The sequence below is a fragment of the Durio zibethinus genome, chromosome 21, assembly GCF_047325235.1.
Source record: "Durio zibethinus cultivar Kanyao isolate XHJ-2024 chromosome 21, ASM4732523v1, whole genome shotgun sequence".
NCBI lineage: Eukaryota > Viridiplantae > Streptophyta > Magnoliopsida > Malvales > Malvaceae > Durio > Durio zibethinus.
In genome coordinates, this window is record NC_143182.1 from 20,658,064 (window position 1) to 20,685,554 (window position 27,491).

The 27,491-nt window shown below is 27.8% G+C and overlaps 2 protein-coding genes across 3 annotated transcripts; both read left to right on the forward strand.

Annotated features, from left to right (window-relative positions):
- Window positions 1-1,184: 1,184 nt before the first annotated feature.
- On the forward strand, window positions 1,185-5,534 carry LOC111305756 (delta(7)-sterol-C5(6)-desaturase-like). 2 transcript variants are annotated; one of them, XM_089750801.1, is made up of 4 exons: window positions 1,185-1,600; window positions 2,402-2,707; window positions 4,888-5,174; window positions 5,400-5,534. In XM_089750801.1, exons 1-4 carry the CDS (start codon window positions 1,381-1,383, stop codon window positions 5,406-5,408), a joined length of 822 nt encoding a protein of 273 aa, XP_089606927.1. In that variant the 5' UTR covers window positions 1,185-1,380; the 3' UTR covers window positions 5,409-5,534. The 2 variants fall into 2 exon arrangements, with proteins under 2 accessions (XP_089606927.1, XP_022759270.1); XM_022903535.2 differs by having other exon boundaries at window positions 4,888-5,534.
- A 5,749-nt stretch (window positions 5,535-11,283) lies between these two features.
- Window positions 11,284-15,430, forward strand: LOC111305757 (delta(7)-sterol-C5(6)-desaturase-like). The gene is made up of 3 exons (XM_022903536.2): window positions 11,284-11,643; window positions 12,453-12,758; window positions 14,989-15,430. Exons 1-3 carry the CDS (start codon window positions 11,424-11,426, stop codon window positions 15,282-15,284), a joined length of 822 nt encoding a protein of 273 aa, XP_022759271.1. The 5' UTR covers window positions 11,284-11,423; the 3' UTR covers window positions 15,285-15,430.
- The last annotated feature ends 12,061 nt before the right edge of the window (window positions 15,431-27,491 follow it).

Genomic DNA, 27,491 nt, shown 5'->3' on the forward strand with positions numbered 1-27,491 from the left:
TTAAAATTAAAAACATATATGAAAAACAAATCTTGCATATGGTACATGAAATCTATCAAACATCATAAAAAATATAAATCAGCAATAAACATTTTTGGATAAAAGGAGCTAAAACAAAAAACCACAAAACAAGACGATTACATCATAAATATAAATTTAGATCTAAACAACATCTACAAATATATAAAAAAAAAACATTGAAAGGCAAAAAAAATGCATATTAGATAAAAAGATCAATCATAAAATATGCAATGTTTTATGTAAAAAATGAAAAAAAAACCAAACATGGTAAAGATTAAATGACGGATGTTAAAGCTGAAATTGGTTCAAAGAGAAAAAAAAAATGCTATAAGCTGAGATATGTTGAAATAAAAATCATAAATGTATTGGGTGTTGAAATATGATGAAGACATCAAATAAGACGTTTCACATATACAAACACCTTGTTTGATGTATAAAATATATGTTATTATGCTTCATGATTAGACATTACAGTGTCCTTATTGTCAGAACATGATATTCGAGAGGGAAATTAAAATTTTAATATGTGACAATTGATGCATTTGTAGGAAAAAATACCTTAATTGATAACCAATTAAGGCATTTTTTTCATACAAATGCTTTAATTGAGAGACTCTTATTTGGCAATCATTTATGTCATAACAAAGTCTTTGAGAGAAAAAAATATTTATAATAAAATTATCAATTAAAGCATTTCAATGAAGAAACACTTTAATTGATGGGCAATTTAGGTATTAGACGAAGAAAACGCTTTAAAGGATGCATTAATCAATTAAGGCATTTCATGCATGAAATGCTTGATCAATTAAGGCCTTTCATCATGCTAAATACTTTAATTGCAATATAAAAAAAAGTTAAAATAACACTAAACAACTAAATTTCTATCATTTCAAAATATATTTTTAAAGAAATAATGATTATATGATAATTTTTTTTCATGTTAAATTTGAAAAAGAAACCAAATTTCCTCCTTGATTTCTTAAAATAACACAAGAAAAAGTAAAATTTTCGTTCGAAACTTTTAATACCATTAAAAATTTAAAATTTTTTTATTTAATTAAATTATCTTGAAACAAATATAAAAATTAAATATATTCTAAAAAATATTTTATAAATTCCTTGTAACCAAACGCGCTCTAAATATATAAAGCGGTTTCAAGATATTCTCTTCTTCGAAACTTGTTCGGCACATGCGTTCTACTGCCTCTGACGCAAACTCCTATAAATCTCAGAAAACCATCAACTTTTATTGTTGTTTTTTTGTCCTAAAATATAGAAAACACCCGTCTTGTCTTTTTTTGCGGTTAAATTTGTTTCTCCGGTGACTGATCATCGCCGGATTGTTGCCCTGACTGAGCAATGGGAGAGGAATATTTACAGCAGTTCCTGGATGAGACCACTTGGTACAACAGCATTGTGTTGGAATATCTTTTGCCCACCAAACTGTGGAGCCCACTCCCCCATTTCTTTCAAAGTTGGCTGCGTAACTACATTGCCGGGACTTTGCTTTACTTCATCTCTAGTTTCCTCTGGTGCTTCTATATTTACTACTTGAAGCGCAATGTTTATGTTCCCAATGGTACTTTTTTTCCTCTTTTTGTTGATTTTTCATGAGTTTAGTGATGGATGAAAACTGGGTTTTCCTTTTTATATTGATTTTGAATCTGGGTTCTGTCTTTTTTTTATTGTTTCTTTAGTTTTAAGTTGATTGTTTCGCTAAGTTTATTAAGACGCTAAGTTTATTACATCTTAATTTCTTCTTTTATAAATGGACATTTTCTGATCGTGCTTTAACATTTTTCATTTTGGATCTTTGGGGAGAATAAGTCAAAGGAGGATGCATGTTGGATTCTGTCTCTTAATTTGTTTCTTTCACCTAATAGTACTAGAGATTATATAAAAGTAATGCTTCCTTTCGAATCTGGGATTGGAATTCAGTCAATGATGAAATATATGGATAGAATGCCTTATGATCATTGTCAAATTACTTGTGATTATCTAAAAGAAGGTCAGCTGATAATATTGGTAGGGAATATTATTTTCTTGATTCAAATCCTTTACCCGTGAATTAATTTTATGGGATTGTGATGAATGCTAGCTTTCATCCTGTATTTTCTATTTAATTCTTGGACCATTTTGTATTACCATGCATGATACCTGCAAAACAGACTCCAATATATCTTTTAAAAAAAATTATAGTCTCTCATCTTATCTGCAATAGATACCATAATCTTAAAAGCCATTAGGAACCAAACAACACTACACCTGCTTGTAGAAGTCAACTGTATTCTTTTTTCTCTGTTATATTTTTTCTAATGTGAAATTCCTACCCTGGCTTAATATGGCTCCTTTGTTTATGTCTTGAATGCTCTTAATGCAGATGCTATCCCTACAAATAAAGCCATCCTTTTGCAAATTTATGTTGCTATGAAGGCCATGCCATGGTACTGTGCTCTTCCAAGTTTTTCTGAATACATGGTTGAAAATGGCTGGACAAAATGTTATGCTAGAATAAGCGACGTTGGTTGGCTTCCCTATGTAGTATATTTATTTATTTATCTTGTGGTGGTGGAGTTTGGTATTTACTGGATGCATAGGGAGTTGCATGATATAAAACCTCTATACAAGTATCTTCATGCAACCCATCACATCTACAACAAGCAGAATACCCTTTCTCCATTTGCTGGTAAGTTCTTATCTATATGCTCTAGTTTCCGTGGTTTATACTTGCTTCCACTGGCAAAAGGATTAACTTGCTTGTCTAAAAGTTTGAACCATATTGAAATGTTTTCATTACCGTGCTTGACAATAGGCAGGCCATTATGGTTATTTTTTATATCAAATTACAGATCTGTTGATTAATAGATAGATAAATAAATAAGACAAAACTTGACAAGTTTAACTAAGAGAGGATCCTGAATTGATCGGTTTTAGCCAACCAGTTTTTTGGGGATCTCATAATCTTTTATGATGTGAACATGGTAGACTTTAGATTTGAACGCAAAACATGCCTTGAATTTGGCATATGTTTGACCATTATCTTTGTCTTCTTGCATATGAGATTATTAATTTGCTTTGCACTGTATTTTTTTCTTGTTGAAACTATTGCTGCCACCTAGCTCCAATTTGGACAGGTAAAGCATGCTCTAGCTTGCATGCATTTAAATAGTTCATATCTTCAGCTTCTTGGATGATTGACTAGACTGAAAGAGATTAAACAGAATTAACATTATTCCTTGATAGAAGAAAAGTGAAATGCTTGGGGTTGCTTTGGAGCATATTTAACCATTAGTCTAGAATTATGACTGGGTTGAGTGTCTTAAACTTATAGATATACTGCATAAATTAGTGTAGGTGAAGTTCTGAGTGTTTCTTTTTCCCTCTGGGAATGCATACCATGTCAAAATCTGTGGACCTTGTGGATGCCAGAATTACAGTTATATGGTAAAATTGTTTAATTTAATGATTTTATTTGACGTCTCTTTTGCTGCTATAATGTTGATGTCACATTAATAATAAATCCATGTTAGTTTGTACTGCATGCTTGCTTGATAGGGTGGAAGAAAATTGAACAGATGAAAACTTGGAGGAGAAAAGTGAGAAGATGGAAAACATATATATATATATATATATATATATATTTGTGTGCTTGGTAGGAAAGATGGAAAATAGAGAAAAAAAAATAATGTTGGTCAATTATATAATTATGCAACACTTATTCACACCTTTCTCATTTTCTCTCCTATCTTTCCAATTTGGAATGATTTGCTTTTGTGAATAAGAGTGGAAAATTGTCATCTTTCCTATTTCTTTCCTCTCACTTTTCTCTCACACCAAGCACACTCAAAATTCATTTTCTTTCCATGTTTCCACCCTCCTCTTTCCATCCTTTGACTTTTCCACTCTACCAAGCACACCCTTAGTGTTAGAAAGAGAATGAAATTGAATCTGTCAATTACTTTCATTATGAGGTTTGCCTGTCAATATTTCAAGTAAAGTTTCTATATTATTCTATATTGTGTAGTCCAATTAACTGTTTTTAGTTATGATATTATACACTAAGACGTGTACTAGTTAATAGCTTTCTAAAGAATGTCTGAGCTAGTCTTCCTGCAGTTAATACTTGGTTGCATCGTGTGGCACATATGTAAACAGTAGCCTGTCATGGATGTGGTCTCGTAGAGCTTTTTCCTGACCAGATTCCATTCTTTGGTCGTCTTATATTGAAGGTTCCCTTAGCTGCTTTTTTAATGTACATTGAATGGTCATTGGCCTTTCTTTTCTAAAGGCTATCATCGAAATTTTGAAAATTTTGAAGAATGCTAAGCAATTTCAGTGCTCCCTTGCTTTCCTGAAACCCTTAATTGAAGAAATTTTAATCCACGACTGAAACTATGTTTCTCTGGAGCTTGAAAACGAGTGTATGATCTTTGATAAGATAGACCAAGCAATGCATTGTTTACTGAAAAACAATTTGAGTTAGTAATACCAGTACAGAACTCCCAATTATAAGTGGTTTACCTCCTTTAAAGAGAAGCCTGGTCCTTTCTCCTCACTTCTATTTAGGTGCTTGCTCCTAAAGAATGTTTTTCTGCATCTTTTTTTTTTTCTTTTTTCATTTGATTTGGGTGCACTGAAGCAACTAGGTGATAGTTGCATCAATAGCTTGCTGGTTTCTTTCGTTTGAACTGTATTTATTTAGTGTGGCAAACTAAATTTTCATTCCAAATAGAAGTTTTTTTAGAAGGCACACTTGGCTAACAGATTAGAAACCATTTGCATGATATGCCCACTTCAGCTGAAAATTATATTAAGATTTTTGTATCTTATTTAATGAAATAAGCTAAAAACAATGCCTTATTTCAGGTTTGGCTTTTCACCCTCTGGATGGAATACTGCAGGCAGTACCTCATGTTACAGCACTCTACATTGTTCCAACTCATTTTACAACTCATATTGGACTCTTATTCCTTGAGGCCATCTGGACGGCAAACATTCATGATTGCATCCATGGCAAAATATGGCCTGTGATGGGTGCTGGCTACCACACCATTCACCACACTACATATCGCCATAATTATGGCCATTACACCATTTGGATGGATTGGATGCATGGAACCCTACGTGACCCTATTGATGATGCAGTCAAGAAGGTGATGTAATTGTCTTTGTGCTCATCTTCACATTTCCTGGTTTTCTTTTAGAAGTTTTCCTTTTTTTTTTTGTTTTTTTAGTTTGTTGTTTTTCTCCTAGTTGGAGATATGTTATCCTACAAAAGTGTGCTTTGGCAATGCATCTTTCATCTATGTTGCATCTCTCACAACATTTGAGTTAAAATGTTTTCCATGGAAGTTACAAGTATTTACTTGAATGGACAGGTCAATTAGGAAAAATATGCTTGTGGAGTTCAAAAATTCTATTGCCTGTGCACATAAATGGATGGGTGAGGTGATTTGATTGGATATTTTGTAAATATTTGAAGGCCTTGTCAATTTGGTAGACTTTTTCATTTATTGGCTCTCAGTCATCATGGATGATCACCTTTGTCCCTTTTTTTTTTTTTTTTTTGAAAATATGATCACCTTTGTCATATATGTATTACGTTGAGTTAAAAATAATAAAAAATTGAAAACGTAAAAGATTTAAAACAATATGTATTACATTGTTTTAAAATTAAATTCGGTTCTGAATAAAAAAAATAAAAAAAATAAAAAACATAAAGCTCCATTCAGTTATCTTTTTTTCATTAAAAAAAAAGTGTGACAACTGCGTTGGTGCATTAATACAAAATAAAAATTTTTCGGAGATTAAAATTTTAAAAGTTTATCTTTCTTGTTGCTCTATTTTACTTTTGTATGAAACATTTTATTTAAATTGATATTCTATTTTAGCTAGAGGTTACAATTTGATCGAATAGGTTGAATTATTTTAAATTTGGATAAGAATATATTCATTTGTTTTAAATTCAAATTATTTGGAATTTGAATTATTTTGTTATAAAATTAGATTATAACTCGTGTGATGTACAAAATAATTTTATTTATTTAATATAACATATATATAAATTAGTTTTTTTTAATTATATTCAAAATTTCAAAAATTCATAACATATATAAAATTTATATGTATTGACTTGTCATAAAAAAATAAATTATTTGAAAACAAGAAAAAAAATTATATCTTTCTTTTGGATAATTTTGTTTACAATAATATTTATACACTTATAAAATTATATTACATAAAAATAAATTGTCTTTTTTAAAAAAATAAAAAATATATTATTGAATAATAAATTAAATAATAAAAGAAGTATTAACACAGTTTCACTTTAGTAATCTTGACTAAATTATTTTATAAAATATAAAAAATGTTAGAAAATATGTGAAAAAAATAAATTGAAAAAAAAATTTCATAAGAATAAAACTATAATAATAAAAAAATATATCTTAGAAAAAATTTATAAACAAAACAAAAATAAATTACAATAGTAATAGAATATACTTTAAAAAAAGTTACTAAAAAAATAAAAAAATTTTGATGTATAACATATTATATTTGTAGTCTTAAATTTGTAGAAGAATTTTTTAATAGCAATTAAAATTTAAATTGGATATAATAAGTGATAAAGATAATATTAAATTTTTTGCATTTATTTGAAATATAAATTTGATAATTAGAGTTCAAATAAATATAATTATTTGGATAATCTTATTATTTAAATATTTAAGATGAAAATTTTTTAAATTTTCAAAATATTACATAAAATTGTTTGAATTTTTAATGTCTTATATAAATTTTTTAAAAAGATAATTTTTTAAATATAAAATTTTAAATCAAGATAACAATGATTGTTGAAAGATTTAGATAAACTTAATTTTTGTAATTTTTAAACATATTTAAAAGATTTTGATAATTAAATAATTTTTAAATAGGGTTATTTTATAAATAACTAAAATTATTTATTAAAAAAATAAAATCCATATTTCATATTTTTAATTTTAGAATATATATCTCTAAATTGATTTGATTTTCAATTATAATTTGAATAATTTTGATATTTGAATTATATCTAATTTGTAATTAAAAGAAATTATCTTTTTTTTTAAATATCCTATGTGTCATTTAAAAGAGTTGTCCGCATAAACGCCTATATGACAAACTTATTTATGTATGTTGTTATATAATATATATATATATTTATATATATATATATATTAGATTGAGTTCAAATTAAATTGAAATTGGTATTAAATGTTATCTTTTAAGTGTCAAGTTCATATTATTACTATCTTTGATTGGATTAATCTCAACTTAAATTGTTTCGAATTCAAATATCTTGAAGTTCAAATCTTTGAATTTTTTTATCAATTTGATTATGATTGGGTTCGAATTCAAATTTTTTCAAGCATGTTTCGGATTCATTTTACTACATTTCATTTTAATAATACATATACTAATTTTAATTTGAATATAATATAATTTTGCATTAATCCACTATTTTTTTTCGGATTCATTCCAGTATTTTATTTTACGTAATAATAGTTTTTTAAAAAGTTCTAAAATGTAAACTTCTTCTGTACCATAAATAATGTCCTCATTTGATTTTTAAGGGTTAAACTTTTCACTTTGACTTTTTTTAGTTTAATATATTGCTAATTAAAATATAAGAAAATACTTTTTAAAAAAACTTGAAGGAGGAACTTTTCAAATATAATTTTAATAAAACTAATTTAATAAATACTTATATATCGATCATCAAAGTTGATAAAGTTTGACTGTAAAAAACTCAAACCAACCATAACTTATTGAACATATTGTGTTATTTTATCTAAAATAGTGATTAATTTATCTTTCAGTTATGATATTTATTTTCTATTATGTTAAATGTGTAAACTCCTAATTTTGTTTTGGCCTGTTGTGATGTTCTTAAAGTCTAGGCTAATTTGAATCCAATCATTCTTTATTTTTATCAAAAATGTAAAACTAAATTTTAAACCAAATTGACCATAATGCCTTACGGTCAAACTTGATCAAATATGATCAAAACAAAGTTAACCTCGAACAAAAAAGTCAAAATTAATCAAACTTTGGCCCATTCTTAAAATTCACAACCTAATGGGATCATTGAGGCTTAGGATTAATATTTTTGTGATTTTAATGTACTAAAAACCCTAATTGTGCATCAAAAAGAGTAAAATTATCCAAGTGTCTTGTAGGGGTATTTTCATAATTTTAACATTTTCAATGTTAGATTTTTATGAAAGATTCTATATTATATTTGATACCATTCCATGATTTTTGATACATTAAAAACTTTGATCGCATCTTGAAATGTATAAAATTATCAAAATACCCTTAGGGATATATTTGTAATTTCATTCCCAAGGTTAGTTTTTCACGATAAATTTCATATCATCTTTTCATATTATTTTATGATTTTTGGCGCATTGAAAACTTTGATTGTACCTCGAAAGGTGCAAAATTACCAAAATGACATTTTAGGGTATTTTTGTAATTTGACTTTTTCGATGTTGGTTTTCCATGAAAATTTTAAGATCATGTTTTCATATTATTTTTTGATTTTTGGTGTATTAAAATCACAAAAATAAGAATAAGATCATGGGTTTCCAAGAAAATCATACAGAAAAGATTTAAAAACACTAATTAAGGCAAAATTATCATTTTGTATGCCATGAAGGATTGTTACGCAAACAGCCAAGAGAATATGCTATCAATAATGATGACCATTAGATTTTAAAGGATACTAATCCAATGGTCCACATTATGAGCTTAACCACCAAGCTTGATAAGAAATGACAATTGATTTTGCATCATTAGATGAGATTTAATCCAAGGCCCATTATAGGGCTTTTTTCTTCTAGTTTTAAGTAGCAAAAGGTAGTGCTAATCAGCAAGAACAAGGGGAAAAAGCAAAAATGTCTTAGTTTCATTCTTGCTTTGACGGAAATAAATCCTCTCATATGAACTAAAAATTTATGTTCAGCTTACTATAAATACAATTAAAATCTGCCTAAACCATCCAAATATTTTTCTAACTTTGAAACTGGGTCCAAAAAAAAAAAGAAGATAAGAACATTGAGTATTATGTTGTAAATGAATCTATGCTTCGCCACATAGTGGGTCATTTTAAGTTTAGCTTGGTTAAATGTCATTGAAGTTGAGTTCATACCTATTTGAAGATAAATCAATGAAAGATCTTTATGTTCAAGTTCCAAACTCTTGTTTTAATTTTTTTTGGATCCCTCTCAACTTAGTCATGCTAACCCATTATAACCAAACCAACACAGCTTAAATCATCATTTTCCTTTGTAGGTACATTCCTTTTTGCTATATTTATATTTTTATTTCTTTTATTTTCATATAATGTTGATTCAACAGATTTACTTTTCAACATGTGAAAAATGAATGATATCTATAGTAGAGCCTAGCAAATTAAGATTTTTATCATGTTAGTTCAACTAATCCCTGCTTTAATACCTTACAAATGAAGATCATAAAAAGTTATTACTGAACAAAAAATTACATCGATAATTCATAGTTAAAGTATTGTCAATGATTTACAACAAAAAAATTTCATCCATAATCCTCATGCATATTTTTTGAAATAGTATTTACCAAGTTTTACCCTAAAAAAATCTTAAAAAACTGTATCCACCAACATGCAATAAGAATTACCTTGAATAGGCCTATAACTTAAAACACTGAAAATAGATTAATTAATGATAGGTAAAGGGAAAAAAAGATGATCAACAAGCTAAATGTAGACTTAGGTCTAATGCAATTTAGATCAAAATTATGAAAGGAAAATGAACACAACCATAAAAATTATTATAAAAAATATATTAAAAGTATATTAAAAGTAATCTCTCATAAAAAATATTATAAAAAATATATTTATTATTTATGTTAAAATGATAAGTATATTTTTATAAAAAAATAATAATGTATTTAAAATAAATTTTGATAAAAAATTATCAACCCCGACATTGTAGGGACAAAAAATCTAGTTTTTACTTAAAAAAAATAAAATTTGAGAGGTGTTATTTGCACTCTAACTTCCTTTCTTCACACCTCGCTATTATTAACACTAAATTTTTTACTCAACACACCCTAAATAAAAACACAAATTTACTAAAAAATCAAACACTCCATCTCTTCGCACTTAGTCTCTTCTTTCTTTTCAACTCAAAACCTAAAATATTTTAAACCCCGATCAAGTCATATTTAAAGAAAATTTCACCTATTTAAAGTTAAAAGATATAAAATTAAAAGCAAATCATTTGTTCTTTCTACTTTTTAATTTGATTTTATTTTTAATTTCATAAGATTTCATATTGAAATATTTGGATGTGATTCCAAACTTTCAAAAATAAATTTGTGAAAGTTTTTAAAAGTTTTCGTAAATAGATATCTGAAAGCTTTTAAGAACGTTCAAACACCAATTTTCGAAGACTTTTAAGAGCTTCTAAAAATAAATTTTCGAAATGAAATGTAAAATATAAAAATAATTAACTAATACATTTTTAAGTAATTTTATTAAATATTAAAATTTTAAAATATATTAAAAAAATTGAAGTACAAATAGCAACACTCATAAAAATTTTATCTCAATTTTTGAATAAAAAGTAGAGGCACTGATTATTAAACCAAGAACTCATCCTAAGCTAAATCATGTGTTAAACTTATTGCTTGAGTTAATTATAAACGATTGGTGCTCGTACATATCAGTTTTATATCATAAATTCAAGGTTGAATGTAAACTTTAAAAGCTAATTGGGGTTGAGCCTAAACCAATAAAAGTTGAGCCAAAATAGAATTCCATAGGTTTGGCGAGGCTTGAGTAGGAGAGTGGGAAAGGGAGTAGGAATAGGACGGTAGGAGTAGGAGGCTTGAAAGTAGTATTCTCTCTCTCATTTTTTTTGTCTTTTTTTTTTGGATATTTCAGAATTACGTTATTTTTTTAATATCTAAAACCTTTATTTTTTTATATTTTAAAATTATTTTTTAATAATTTTATTTTATTTTTTAATATTAAAATTTATGAAACTTTAATTTTAAAAAAATTAATTTTAATATTAAATATATTAAAATTAAAATTTTTTTCTTAAACTCCGTTAATATTACCCGAACAAGGGGACGGAGGGAATAGCCCTTAGTAATGATTTTGGTCAAAAGTCATATGGGCATGATGAACTGACAGTCCAGCTGATATATACTTCCAAATATATAACGCGGTTTCAAAATATTATCTCTTCTTCGAAACTTGTTCGGCTCGTGTTCACTGACTCTGACACAAACTCATATAAATCTCAGAAAACCTTCGAATTTTATTGTTGTTTTTGTTGTCCTGATCATCGCCGGATTGTTGCCCTGACTGACCAATGGGAGAGGAGTATTTGCAGCAGTTCCTGGATAAGACCACTTGGTACAACAGCATTGTGTTGGAAAATCTTTTGCCTACCAATCTGTGGGACCCACTGCCCCATTTCTTGCAAAGTTGGCTGCGTAACTACATGGCCGGGACTTTGCTTTACTTCATCTCTAGTTTCCTCTGGTGCTTCTATATTTACTACTTGAAGCGCAATGTTTATGTTCCCAAAGGTACTTTTTTTTTTTTTTCTGTTTGCCTTTTTGTTGATTTTTTTTATGAGTTTAGTGATGGATGAAAACTGGGTTTTCGTTTTTATGTTGATTTTGAATCTGGGTTCTGTCTCTTTTTTTTTTATTGTTTCTGTAGTTTTAAGTTGATTGTTTCGTTAAGTTTATTAGATCTTAATTTCTTCTTTTATAAATGAACATTTTCCGTTCGTGCTGTAACTTTTTTTCATTTTGGATCTTTGCTGAGAATAAGTCAAAGGAGGATGCATGTTGGATTCTGTCTCTTAATTTGTTTCTTTCACCTAATAGTACTGGAGACTATATAAAAGTATTGATTGCTTTTGAATCTCGGATTGGAATTCAATCAATGATGAAATATATGGATAGAATGCCTTATGATCATTTTCAAATTACTTGTGATTATCTAAAAGAAGGTCAGCGGATAATATTGGTGGGGGAATATTATTTTCTTGATTCAAATCCTTTACCTGTGAATTAATTTTATGGGATTGTGATGAATGCTAGCTTTCATCCTGTATTTTCTATTTAATTCTTGGACCGTTTTGTATTACCATGCATGATACCAGCAAAAACAGACTCCAATCCATCTTTAAAAAAAAAAAAATTTTAGTCTCTCATCTTATGTGCAATAGATACCATAATCTTAAAAGCCATTAGGTACCAAACGACACTACACCTGCTTGTAGAAGTCAACTGTATTCTTTTTTCTCTGTTATATTTTTTCTAATATGAAATTCCTATCCTGGCTTAAGATGGCTTTTTTGTATATGTCTTGAATGCTCTTAATGCAGATGCTATCCCTACAAATAAAGCTATGCTCATACAAATTTATGTTGCTATGAAGGCCATGCCATGGTACTGTGCTCTTCCAAGTCTTTCTGAATACATGGTTGAAAATGGCTGGACAAAATGTTATGCTAGAATAAGCGATGTCGGTTGGCTTCCCTATGTAGTATATTTATTTATTTATCTTGTGGTGGTGGAGTTTGGTATTTACTGGATGCATAGGGAGTTGCATGATATAAAACCTCTATACAAGTATCTTCATGCAACCCATCACATCTACAACAAGCAGAATACCCTTTCTCCATTTGCTGGTAAGTTCTTATCTACACATTCTAGTTTCCATGGTTTATAATTGCTTCCACCGGCAAGACATTACCTTGCTTGTCTAAAAGTTTGAACCACATTGATCTATTGCCTTTTCATTATCGTGCTTGAGAATAGGCAGGCCATTATGTTTGTTTTTTATATCAAATTACAGATATATTTATTAATAGATAGATAAATAAATTAGACAAAACTTGACAAGTTTAAGTTAGAGAGGATCCAGAATTGATCAGTTTTAGCAAATCAGTTTTTTGGGGATCTCGTAATCTTTTATGATGTGAACATAGTAGACTCTAGATTTGAATGCAAAACATACCCAGAATTTGGCATAAGTTTAACCATTATCTTTGTCTTCTTGCATATGAGATTATTAATTTGCTTTGCACTGTATTTTTTTTCTTGTTGAAACTAATGGTGCTGCCTAGCTCCAATTTGGACAGGTAAAGCGTGCTCTTGCTTGCACACATTTAGATAATTCGTATCTTCAGCTTCTTGGATGAGTGACTAGACTGCAAGAGATTGAACAGAATTAACATTATTCCTTGATAGAAGAACAGTGGCAAGCTTGGGGTTGTTTTGGAGCATATTTAACCTTTAGTCTAGAATTATCACTGGGTTGAGTGTCTTAAACTTAAGGATACAGTGCATAAATTAGTGTAGGTGAAGTTCTAAGTGTAGGTTAAGTTCTAAGTGTTTCTTTTTGCCTCTGGGAATGCATTTCGTGTCAAAATTTGTGGAACCTGTGAATGTCAGGATTACAGTTATATGGTAAAATGTTATAATTTAATGATTTTATTTTACGTCTCTTTTGCTGCTATAATGTTGATGCCTCATTAATAATAAATCCATGTCATTTTGTACCGCATACATGTTTGAGTTATAAATCTGTCATGCCCTCATCTCTTATGCTTTGCTTGGAAGGGCGGAAGAAAATTGAACAGATGAAAAATTGGAGGAGAAAATGAGAAGATGGAAAACATATTTTTCCTTTCCATTCTGTATTTGGGAGGAAAGATGGAAAATGGAGAAAAAAATAATGTTGGTCAATTTTGTAATTATGCAACACTTAGTCAAACCTTTCTCATTTTCTCTCCTCCCATCTTTCCAATTTGGAATGATTTGCTTTTGTGAATAAGAGTGGAAAATAATCATCTTTCCTATTTTCTTTCCTTTCACTTTTCTCGTACCAAGCACACTCAAAATTCATTTTCTTTCCACTATTCCCCCTCTTCTTCCCATCCTTCGACTTTTCCACTCTACCGAGCACACCCTTAGTGTTAGAAAGAGAATGAAATTGAATCTGTCAATTACTTTGATTATGAGGTTTGCCTATCAATATTTCAAGTAAAGTTTCTATATTATTCTATATTGTGTGGTCCAATTAACTGCTTTTAGTTATGATATCATACACCAAGATGTGTACTAGTTAATAGCTTTTTAAAGAATGTCTGAGCAAGTCTTCCTGCAGTTAATGCTTGGTTGCATCTTGTAGCACATATGTAAAGAGTAGCCTGTCATGGATGTGGTCTCCTAGAGCTTTTTCCTGACCAGACTCCATTCTTTGGTCGTCTTATATTGCAGGTTCCCTTAGCTGCTTTTTTAATATACATTGAGTGATCATTGGCCTTTCTTTCTTTCAGAACTGCTGCCTTTCATTTCTAAAAGCTATCATAAAAAATTTGAAAATTTTGAAGAATGCTAACCCCTTGCTTTCCTGAAACCCTTAATTGAAGAAATTTTAATCCACAACTAAAACTATCTTTCTCTGGAGTTTGAAAGGAGTGTATGACCATTGATATGATAGACCAAACAGTGAATTGTTTACTGGAATGCGATTTGAGTTAGTAATACCACTACAGAACTCCCAATTATAAGTGGTTTACCTCCTCTAAATAGAAGCCTGGTCCTTTCTCACTTCTATTTAGGTGCTTGCTTCTAAAGAATGTTTTTCTGCATCTTTTTTTTTTATTTGATTGTGGTGCACTGAAGCAACCAGGTGATAGTTGCATCAATGGCTTGCCGGTTTCTTTCATTTGAACTGTATTTATTTGGTGTGGCAAACTAAATTTTTGTTCCAAATAGAAGTTTTTTTAGAAGGCACACTTGGCTAACAGATTAGAAACTATTTGCATGATATACCCACTTCAGCTGAAAATTATATCCAGATTTTTGTATCTTATTTAATGAAATAGGCTAAAAAACAGTGTCTTATTTCAGGTTTGGCTTTTCACCCTCTGGATGGAATACTGCAGGCAGTACCTCATGTCATAGCACTCTTCATTGTACCAACTCATTTTACAACCCATATTGGACTCTTATTCCTTGAGGCCATCTGGACGGCAAACATTCATGATTGCATCCATGGCAAAATATGGCCTGTGATGGGTGCTGGCTACCACACCATTCACCACACTACATATCGCCATAATTATGGCCATTACACCATTTGGATGGATTGGATGCATGGAACCCTACGTGACCCTATTGATGATGAAGTCAAGAAGGTGATGTAATTGTCTTTGTGCTCATCTTCACATTTCCTGGTTTTCTTTTAGAAGTTTTCCTTTTTTTTTTTTTGTTTTTTTAGTTTGTTGTTTTTCTCCTAGTTGGAGATACGTTATTCTATAAAAGTGTGCTTTGGCAATGCATCTTTCATCGATGTTGCATCTCTCACAACATTTGAGTTAATAAGTTTTCCATGGAAGTTACGAGTATTTACTTGAATGGACATGTCAATTAGGAAAAATATGCTTGTGAAGTTCAAAAATTCTATTGCCGGTGCACATAAATGGATGGGTGAGGTGATTTGGTTGGATATTTTGTAAATATTTGAAGGCCTTGTCAATTTGGTAGACTTTTTCTCTTATTGGCTCTCAATCATCATGGATGATCACCTTTGTCCTTTTTTTTTTTTTTTAAATATGATCACCTTTGTCTTATATGTATTACATTGAGTTAATAATAATAAAAAATTTAAAACGTACAAAATTTAGAGCAATATGTATTATATTGTTTTAAAATTAAATTCTGGCTGAAAAATAAATAAATAAATAAAGCTCCATTTGGTTATCACTTTTTCATTTAAAAAAAAAAAAAAGTGAAAACTGCGTTGGTGCATTAATACAAAATCAAAAATTTCGGATATTAAAATTTTAAAAGTTTATTTTTCTTGTTGCTCTATTTTGCTTTTATATGAAACGTTTTATTTAAATTGATATTCTACTTTAGCAAGAGGTAACAACTTGATAGATTCAATCGAATTATTGTAAATTTGGATAAGAATATATTCATTTGTTTTAAATACAAATTGTTTTGAATTTGAATTATTTTATTATAAAATTAAGTTCAAATTAAAATGAAATTGATATTAAATTTTATATTTTTATTGTTGAGTTTGTATTATTATTATTTTTTAATTGGATTGATCTCAACTTTAAATTGTTTCGAATTCTAATCTCTCGAAGTTTAAATCTTTGATGTTTTTATCAATTCGGTTATGATTGAATTCGAATTCAAATTTTTTCAAACATGTTTCGAATTAATTTTACTACCTCTAATTTTAGTAATATATACTCATTTTAATTTGAATATAATATAATTCTTCATTAATCCTTTATTTTTTATCGGATTCATTTTACTATTTAGTTTTATGTAATAGCAGATTTTAAAAAAAGTTATAAAAAGTAAACTTTTTCTATACCATAAATAATGTCTAATTTGATTTTTAAGAGTCAAACTTTTTACTTTGACTTTATTTTAGTTTAATATATTGCTAATCAAAATATAAGAAAATACTTTTCAAAAAACGTTGAATGAGGAACTTGTTGAATATAATTTTAATAAAAATAATTTAATAAAATACTTATAATATCAATTGTCAAAGTTGATAGAGTTTTACAGTAAAAAACTCAAAACCAAACATATCTTATGGAACATACATATTGTGTTATTTTATCTAAAATAATGATTAATTTATTTGTGCTGTTTTTAAAGTTTAGCCGGATTTGAATCCAATCTTTCTTTATTTTTGTCAAAAGTACAAAACTGAATTTTAAACCAAATTAACTAAAATGTCTCAGGGCTAAACTTAATCAAATATGATTTAAACAAAGTCAAACTCAAATGAAAAATGTCAAAATTACTCAAACTTTGGCACGTTCTTAGAATTCACAACCTAATGAGATTATCGAGGCTTAGAATTAATATTCTTATGATTTTGATGTGTTAAAAACCCGAATTGTGTCTCAAAAAAAGTAAAATTACCAAAGTGTCATTTATGGGTATTTTTGTAATTTTAACCTTCTCAAAGTCAAATTTTCGTGAAAGATTTTATATCATATTTGATACCATTCCATGATTTTTTATACATTAAAAACCTTGATTGCACTACAAAAGGTATAAAATTATTAAAATACACTTTAGGAATATATTTGTAATTTGACATTTTCAAGGTTAGTTTTTCACGAAAAATTTCAGCTCATGTTTTCATATTATTTCATGAATTTTGATGTATTGAAAACTTTGATTGCACTTCGAAATGTGCAAAATTACCAAAATACCTTTTTAAGGTATTTTCATAATTTGACATTTTTGACGTTAGTTTTTCACAAAAACTTTCAGATCTTATTTTCATATTATTTTATGATTTTTAATATATTAAAATTACAAAAAAAGAGATGGGATCATGGATTTTCAAGAAAATCATGTAAAAAGGCTTAAAAACACAAACTAAAGAAAAATTATCATTTCGCATGTCATGAAGGATTGTTACACATACAATCAAGAAAATGTGTTATGAATAATGATGACCATTAAATTTTAAAGGATACTAATCCAATGGTCCATATTGTGAGCTTAACCACCAAGCTTGAAAAGAAATGACAATTGATTTTGCATCATTGGATGGGATTTAATCCAAGGTCCATTAGGGGGCATTTTCTTTTTTTTTTTGGCTTTAAACAACAAAAAGTAATGCTGATCAGCAAGAACAAGGGGAAAAAGCAAAAAAAAAAAAAAAGAGAAAAAAGGGTGAAATGAGGACTTTTAGAAAAAGGTAGTTCTTTTATGTTTTTGCTCATCTTTTTTTCTTTGATGCTCTTCATGTATAAAGTTGTAAAACTTTTGTTTTCATTTATATTTTGGGTGATTTCCTACTAAAAATGAAAACTTTTTAAACGTATGAAGTAGATCTTTTTCTAGAGTTTTTTTTAAGCTTGTAAAGGTGTCTTTTAGGTGTAGTTTCGATTTGTTTTATTTTGTTGCACATAGAAGCTTCAAGTTTCATTCTTTACTAGTATTTGCTGGTTTGGAGACATAAAGAAGAAGATTGTCTCATTAGGAAGCTAAAAGCTTTTCAAGATATAATGTAGGCAAAGGTTTTAAGGAGTTTAAAGTTAAAAAATGGTCATTTATATTGAGCATGAAGCAATAAACACACAAATGCAAAAGTAATATATTGCAATAAATCTACAGCAATAGACAATAATCAATAATAAAAAATGCAAAAAGATAAAGCATACTAAGATTTATGTGAAAAATCCTCCGGTGTAAAGGTAAAAATCATGGACCATCAAGAAAAATGTTACATTATCAAATAATGGATATACAAAGTTTTTATCTAGCTAAAATTAGAGCTAATCAATAACTAAAGAGATAATTTGAGAAATCTTACTAAATAGGTGACTCAATAAATACACTTTGAATTTATTTCTAGAGAGCTTTAAACCTGATCTTTACCGTTCAGAATATAAAACTCTGAATCATAAACCTGCTGATAAAATTTTACCTCAATCAGACCATTGATTGACTTTTATTTAACTAACTTCCTATTCTCTATTTTTTCTCTATTTTCTTGGCTTTTTTTTTCTCTACCTTTACTAGGTTTGTGACACCATCTTCTTTTATTAAGTAGCTAAGATTTTGTGTAAAAAGAAAGACCAAGGCCTATGGCCTTTTATTGGTCCAAACCTAACTACATAGGGCTAGACCCTATTTTCCTAACAATCTCTCTCTCCAGCCCTATTAGGAAGAGATTCATCACCATATCCTACAAACACACATTGTGTGGCCTTATTATCAAGCTTTGACCTTTATTCTTTCAACATATTTATGAATGCTTTACATCCAAAAATTTTTAAGTGAGTGTATGAAGCATCTTTCCTTGTCCATACTCTTTCTGGAATGTTAAAGCCCAAAGGAACTGATGGTAATCTGTTAAGCAAATAGCAAGCCATATTGATTGCTTCATTCAAAAATAGTTTTGGTAATTTTTCCATCCTTAACATACATCTGACTTTTTTTTATAATGGTGTGGTTCATCCTTTCGGTTACACCATTATACTGCGATGTTTTAAGTTTTGTCATCTCATGCTTGATCCCACGCTTTGAACAATACTCTTCAAAGTCTTTGGATATGTATTTTTTATCATTATTAGTCTGAATACATTTTAAAGGTAACCCTATAATCTTTTTCACCATGGGATGAAATTTTTAAAAATACTACAATATCTGACTTTTGTATTTCAACATATACACCTAAGTCTTACATGAAGTATCATCAATAAAAGTAACAAAATATCATTGCCACCTAATGACTCAATCTCAATGGAACCACATACGTTAGAATAAATCAATTTCAATCTTTTTTTTTCTTTAAAAACTTTTACAAAAGGAAACTCTATGATACTTATCAAACAAATAATGATCACACGAATCAAGAGATATAACTTTGGTCAAGGAAATAAGAGACTGCTTTGTCAAAATCTGTAACCCCTTCTCACTTATGTGTGCCAGCCTCTTATGCCATAAGTTTGCTAAAGCATCATCTTCAATGGTATTTATCTGGTAACCATTCAATTACACCCATATCTTGTATATTGTGTAGCATAATTTTTCTTTTGTAACTACCATAGATCTTTTGATAAGCTTTCATTGCCCATTCTTTAATCGACTCTCATATCTCTTCTTATCAAGGACATTAATAGCAAACAAGTTCATTCTCATATCCGAAATGTATTTGACATCCCTCAAAATTAACATGCAGCTCACACTAGTTTGTATAATAATATCATCAATCCTAACAATCTGTGACACACTTTTGTTTTCCATTTTGATGTAACCAAAGTTTTTTGTTTTGTAAGTTGTAAACAACTCCCTCTTAGAAACACAATGATATGTCGCTCTTGTTTCAACTATCCACTCAATGTCAGGATCACTAACATGATTATAGTCACCATGTGTACAATCAAAGTAACTGAATCACTATCCGAATTCATTATTGTAATATTGCCATCATTTAACTCTTGTCTTTCTGATATTTTCACCCTTGCTTCAAGATTTTACAGTGTTGTTTTATATAACCTGCTTTATCACAATAGAAACACTTCATTTTATCTCTAAACTTGGGTTTATGTTTAGACTTACTATAGCTTTTTGAGTTCTGACCTCTGTCGATATTTTTACTCCTATTCTCTATAACTAGAGCTTGATTCCCAGGGTTTACATCTTTTTATCTTACTTTTTTATTAAGCATATTGTCATTTATTATCTTCAATGTCACATTATAGTTATAAGCTGAATTAAGAACAGTCACAACTAGAGTATTTTAGCTGTTTGAGAATGAACCTAAAAAAATAACGCCTTTATTTTATCATCTATCTTAATATTCATAGTAGTCATCTGATTAAATATATCTTAAAAATCACTTAAATGCTTTGTAATAGATCATCCATCCTTGTACTGTAAAGTTACAAGCTTTTTAACAAGCATAACTTTATTCATACCTTTTTTTTCTCATACAATGCTATAGATTTTTTTTAAACAATGTGGACATTTATCTCTTATGCTACATGATGGAACACGTTGATATTAACCTATTTTTTTTATTATAACCAGTATCTTTTTGCTTAACTTCTTTTAATTTTTATATTTCATATCTGTTGGTTTAGCTGAATCATCAATACTAGCTCATACAAATCTTTGCAATATAAATAATCTTTCATCATAGGCTTTCAAATTAAATAATTTGATGCCATCAATTTTATCATGAAAATCGTATTATCCTCCATGATCTCAAACATAATTTACTTCTATCTTAGGTTACTTTTGTATCGCTGTCTCAAAATAATCTTTGCTTTGATACCACTTGTTGGAAAGATAAACCACACTTGAAGCTTATAGGAGTATATCAGAGAGCCTATACATACATGTTAGATACCATTTGAGCTTAAAAGCTTAAGCTGTTAAGTTTTTGGGTCTTTCATGCATATATAAGACATCTAATTCAGAACTTATTGATGTGGGATTCTTTACTCACATGTGAACCATATCCCAACAATCTCTCCCGTCCACTTATGAGTTTTGATTAAGTCCCACCTTAGCTCTCCTGTACGAATAAGTTTTATCAACACCTCTTTTAGGTTAAGGAACCTTACATCTCTAGTATGCTTTTGGGCCAAGCCATAGCACTCAACCTTGTCACCTAGCTTGTCTCAGTGCTTCTTTAAGCTTACACTCCAGGTTGACTCAACACATTGTTCACTTGAGTGGTCTGCTTTTGCATATTATCGTAGACTCGCTACATCTAAGTCAAACTTTTTTAATACTAGCATTCGAGTACATGAAGTTGATGAACGTAACCAACCTTTAATTTGCCAATAATATTCTCTCTAGCAATAATACTGAGACTCTAACCCACCGTAACATTGGCTCTGATATCACTTATTGAGCTTGAAGCAATAAACACACAAACGTAGAAGCAATATATCGTAATAAACTCACAGTAATAAATAACAATCACTAATAAAAAGCGTAAAAAAAAATAAAAGCAGACTAAGACGTACATGAAAAATCCTTTAGTGTATAGGAAAAAATCATAGACCACTAAGAAAAATACTTTACTATCAAATAATGAATATACAAATTTCTTATTTAGCTAAAACTAGAGTTAATCAACAACTAGAGAGATAATTGAAGAAATCTCATCAAATAGGTGAGTCAACAAGTACATCCTGGATTTGTTCTTAAAGAGTTTCAAACCCAATATTTACCATTCAGAATGTAGAATTCTGATTCATATACATGCTGACAAAATTTCAGCTCAATCGAACTACGAATTGATTTTTGTTCAACTAACTTTCCCTTTTCCCTTTTCTTTCTATTTTTTTGGCTTTTTTTTTCCTATCTTTTTCTAGGTTTGTAACGCCAACTTCTTTTATTAAGTAGCTAGGGTTCTGTGTAAAATAAAAGACCAAAGCTTATGGCCTTTGAGTGATCCAAACCTAACTATATAGGGTTGGACCATATTTTTCTAACCATTTTTGTTTTAGTTTTTACAGGTTGTTTGTGGCAGCTTAAGACTCCATTTTTTTTATTAGTATTTTATGGTTTTGAAAAGTAGAAAAAAAGGGTTTGATGGCACAAAAAAAATAGGGGAAGAAAGGACCAAAAATAAAAAATAGAAAAGAAATAAGGTTTGGAAACTAAAAAAATTATTTTTTCAATGTATAGGCTGTTCATAGGGGTTTAGCACTCTCTTTTATTTTGGTTATCTAACTTTAAATGGGTAAAATTGGGGTAGCCATTGAGTGATAGCATATAGGAGAAAGAAAAAAAAATCTTTTGGTGAAAAAATGCTAAGGTAGCTTTTTTTTTTTACTTTCATCATACAATTTTATTTTTCATACATGTAGTTCTTGCTTTTCTTGGTCTTTGTGTTTTGATGTATTTATGGTGACTGGTTTTAATGTTTTGATGTATTTGTAATGCTTGGGATCTTGTGGTTAAATGTTTTTCTATCCTGTAATAATTTTTTATGTGTTTTGGTGGATAGAATGATTTTCATTTAAAAGGTTTGTTTTGTGTTTGATAAATGTTTTTGTTAATAAAATGATTTTCTAAATATGCTTTTTAAGTGTTTAATAAAAAATTTTCATAAACTAAATATTGTTTTCTAAATAGGGTTTTCATAAATGAAGGCTAGCTTTTATTTGCTTTTAGATTATTTTATGTTAATGAAATTATAAGTTAAGCTAATTATTTTAAAGGATACACGTTAATCTTATAAATTAGCTTGTCAAATTCATAAATTTTACCATTAATATATAAAAATAATAATTCTTTAGCTATTTAATACATTTTAAAAAACCTTGGATGTTCATATATATGGTATATAGTTAAATAAAAATACTAAATACGTCTTTTTATTTTACTGAATTATCAAATATTTCAACTTAAACTTTGTTGCAAATTTAGTTACTATAAGATTTTGGAGTAATAAGTTATATTCTCTTTATTGCTGTACCCCAATTGTGTTTTGCTTTTCAAATTAGTTGACCTTTGGAAAGAAAACACATCACACATGAGCCTAGCATTAATTATTCAAATAAAATTCTAAGATTAATGTGTAATTATTAAGCAAGAGTAGGTTTTTTAAGTTAGATATGAATGGGAGATTTTAAGAAGGGATTTTATATGAAAAGAGATTTTTAAATTTTAAAATAAAATTATTTTTTTGGGTAAAATAAAAATTATAATTGTGAAAATTTTTGAAATTTAAATGAGGAATTTTGGTGAGCTCATTAGGTGGAACTTACAAAGTTTTTTTATTTTTATATTAAGAAGTCAACATTTACTATATTTTCTTTTTTATGTAACTTTTAATGTTTTATTCAATTTTAACTAAAAAACTCATTATAAAATTTATTTTTTTAATTTTTTATATTGTTAGTAATAGTTACATATTTTTACAAATCTAATGAAACCCATATTACATATATTTTTTTAGTATTTTACTTTTTATGTTTCTAATATATATCATTATTTATCTATTATAATATTTTTTTTATCTTATCAAGTTTTAATATTTAAAATTCTTTTCTAAAAAATAATTATCTCAACAATGTAATTACAAATTTTGTTACTTTAAATTAATATATTTCAAATTTCTTAAATTTCAAAATTCATCAACCACATGAACATTAATCCAAACAACAACATTTTATGACTTTGAAAAATTTTTAAATGATAAATTTAAGCTATCTAATGGAGTTTATGAGCAATTATCGGTTAACTTTACAAAATTGTTCATCAATAACACAAAAAGTCTTTAAAAATCGAAAATAATAGCTATGAGAACAATATTTATACAGATAATAAGAATTTAAAAGTTTGAAAATATTTAAATAATTAACTTAAGTTATCTAGATAAGCATATTAGCAATTAGTTATCAACTTTAAATTATTGCCCAAGTACAAAATCCTAAAAAATCTCAAAATTTACTACATGAACATTTATCTAAACAATAATATTTTATGATTTTGAACAAATTTTAAATCATTAACTTAAGTGACGTAAAGGAATGTATGGTTAACTTTATAACATTATCAATCATAACAAAATTTAGAAAACTCAAAATTGTAACTTCAAGAATAATATTTATGTAAGCAATAATAATTTAAGATTTTGAACAACTTTTGAATGATTAATTTAAGCTATCTAAGGGTGCATATTAGCAATTATTAATTAATTTTACAAAATTATCTTTAGAATTAAAAAAGTTATTTTTTCCCACTCTATAAAGTTAATGAAACGTTTTATTTTGATTATTGCTTTGACCGAAATAAATCCTCTCATTTACACTAAAAACTTATGTTCAACTTGCCATAAATACAATTAAAATCCTCTCAAACCCTCCAAATATTTTTCTGACTTTGAAATTGGGTCCAAAAAAAAAAAAAAGATGAGAACATTAAGCATTAGGTTGTAAATGAATCTATGTTACGCCACATAATAGGTCATTTTAAGCTAACCTTAGTTAAATGTCATTGAAGTTGAGTTTTTATCTGTTTAAAGATAAATCAATGAAAAATCTTTATGTTCAAGGTCAAACCTCTTATTTTAATTTTTCTTAGATCATTCTTAACATAGTCACACTAACCCATCATAACCAAACCAACACAACTTAAATCATCATTTTCCTTTTAAGGTACATTCCTTTTTGATATACAAAGCATTTAGATTTTTATTTCTTTTATTTTCATATAATATTGATTCAACATATTTACTTTTCAACACATGAAAAAAAATGAATGATATCTATAGTAGAGCCAAGCAAATTAAGATTATTATCATGTTAGTTCGACTGCTTTAGTACCTTACAAATTAAGATCATAAAAAGTTATTATTGACAAATATTATATTGATAATTCATTGTTAAAGTATTGTCGCCATATTTACAACAAAAAATTTCATCCATAATCCTCATGCATATTTCTTGAAACACTATTTACCAAGTTTTACCCCCAAAACATCTTAAAAATTGTATCCACCAACATGCATTGAGAACTTTCTTGAATAGGCCTACAACTTAAAACACTAAAAATAGATTTATTAATGATAGGTAAAAGGAAAAAGAGAGAATTAACAAGCCAAATGGGTGCTCAAGTCTAATGTAATGCAAAATTTCTAAATTCTATGTGATTTAGATCAAAATTATGAAAAAAAAGAACACAACCATAACTCTAGTGCTGATAACCTTAAATGATTAGTAAAAAAATCATCCATTTTTTTATGATCTCATTTTTACAAAATAAGAGTCTGTGTTACTTGATCTTTCCATATTCAATGCTCAAGGTTCCACGTTGCCTATAGTACAAAGGATCTAAAATCCATAATGTGTTTGGCAAATAAAGAAAACACTAGCCTTAAAGAAAGAGCTTCAATCAAAATTTGAAGTGTATAGTAATTCATTATATAACAAAGTAACATATAAAAGAATCACATCAAGTCATCAACCAAACAAAAATATATAGAAAATTGCATAATTTAATTCAAACAACTAGATTTGTAATAAAAACCCTAAAATATATCTAAAGTATTATAACATAATAAAATATAACAAAAAATTAAAAAAAAAGTTAAATGATTATTGAAAATTAAAATCCTAATACTTATTAAAAAACCTATAGATCAATTTTTTGTACGAGCAGACAATATAAATAAAGATGATACTTTTACTAAGGATAATTTAATGCACCTAATTAAGGGAAAGTACTTGAATACTTGTTGCTTGTCTTTCAATCTTATAAGTTAAGTGAATCACACTTTGGATATACGTGCCTAAAAAAAAATTGAATATGTTCCAATAAGAAAATCAACCTCAAGAAGCAAGACTTTTAGCACAGAAGAAATCTAAATGAATCCCTAAATGAATTGAAGTTCCAAAAAACCTAAATGAAGTTTCAACATAGAAAAACTTTTATGAACGAAGAAATGCAGACGATGAAACCCTAAATGAATTGTTTGGAAGAATTTGAACTTACAAGCAGAGGAAATTGAAGTTTCAGCATAAAAGAAATCGAAGTTTGTAGCAGAGATGATAATCTATGGCAAAGATTGATAGTGCAAGTGAAAGAGATTGAAGATGAAGAGTGATGAGAGTGAGAGTAAGAGAGATTTCAAAAAAATAAGTGAACATATGATTTAAAAAAGAAAAAAAGGTTATTAAGTCATGTGAGAGAGGCAAAGTGCCTTTTAAAAAAAAACTATATTAGATTTTTATAAACCCTTATATAAGAGTGTTTTATTAAGTAGAGAAACAAAAATAATATGTGTGGGTTAAAAGTGCCTTAAAAAATTAAATGGTGTATAAAGCCAGTAAAATAAAATAAAAAATTATTAGTACTTTAATGAATCCTTAGAATTTTAGTGCCACTAAAATTAAGAATTTTTGTAGTGACAATATATTAAAAGTAATATCTCATAAAAATTATTATAGAAAATATATTTATTATTTATGTTAAAATGATATATTTATTTTTATAAAAAAATAATAAATGTATTTAAAATAAATTTTGATAAAAAATTATCAGCCTTGACATTATATGGGCAAAAAATCTAGTTTTTACTTAAAGAAAATAAAAATTGAGTGGTGTTATTTGCACCTTAACTTCTTTTTTTCATACCCTAATATTATTAACACTAAATTTTTTACTCAACATATTCTAAACCCAAAACACAAGTTTACCAAAAAACCAAACACCCCATTTCCTTACACTTCATCTCATCTATCTTCTTAACCCAAGATTTTAAACCCCAATTAAGCGAAATTCAAAAAAAATTTCACTCATTTGAAGTTAAAAAGTATGAAATCAAAGCCAAATTGTTTGTTCTTTTTACTTTTTGATTTGATTTTGTGTTTAATTTTATAAGATTTCATGTAAAAATATTTAAGTGTGATTCAACACTTTCAAAAATAAATTTTTAAAAGTTTTAAAAGGTATTCAAAAATATATATCTAAAAGCTTTTCAGAACTTTCAAATATTAATTTTTTAAAATTTTTAAAAGTTTTTGAAAATGAATTTTTAGAATGGAAAGTAAAAGACAAAAAGATAATAAGCTAATGTGTATTTAAATAATTTTATTAAATATTAAAATTTTATAATGTAATCAGAAAAAAATGAGGTACAAATAGCAACACATAAAAGTTTTATCTCAACTTTTGAATAAAAAGTAGATGCATTAATTATTAAAGCAAGTACTCATCCTAAGCTGCATCAAGTTTTAAACTTATTACTTGAGTTGATTATAAACGATTAGTACTCGGACGTATTCGTTCTATATCATAAATCCAAGGTTGAATGTAAACTTTAAAAGCTAATTGATGTTGAGATTTAATCTAAAGTCAATTTTTTCCGAACCAATAAAAGTTGAGATTTAATC

What these genes read in the sequence shown, in the direction of transcription:
- LOC111305756 (XM_022903535.2), top strand. Translation starts at nt 1,381, where the DNA reads ATGGGAGAGGAATATTTACAGCAGTTCCTGGATGAGACCACTTGGTAC. An exon ending in CAATGTTTATGTTCCCAATG is followed by an intron (nt 1,601 to 2,401) that starts GTACTTTTTTTC and finishes CTCTTAATGCAG; the next exon opens with ATGCTATCCCTACAAATAAA. An exon ending in TACCCTTTCTCCATTTGCTG is followed by an intron (nt 2,708 to 4,887) that starts GTAAGTTCTTAT and finishes GCCTTATTTCAG; the next exon opens with GTTTGGCTTTTCACCCTCTG.
- LOC111305757 (XM_022903536.2), top strand. Translation starts at nt 11,424, where the DNA reads ATGGGAGAGGAGTATTTGCAGCAGTTCCTGGATAAGACCACTTGGTAC. An exon ending in CAATGTTTATGTTCCCAAAG is followed by an intron (nt 11,644 to 12,452) that starts GTACTTTTTTTT and finishes CTCTTAATGCAG; the next exon opens with ATGCTATCCCTACAAATAAA. An exon ending in TACCCTTTCTCCATTTGCTG is followed by an intron (nt 12,759 to 14,988) that starts GTAAGTTCTTAT and finishes GTCTTATTTCAG; the next exon opens with GTTTGGCTTTTCACCCTCTG.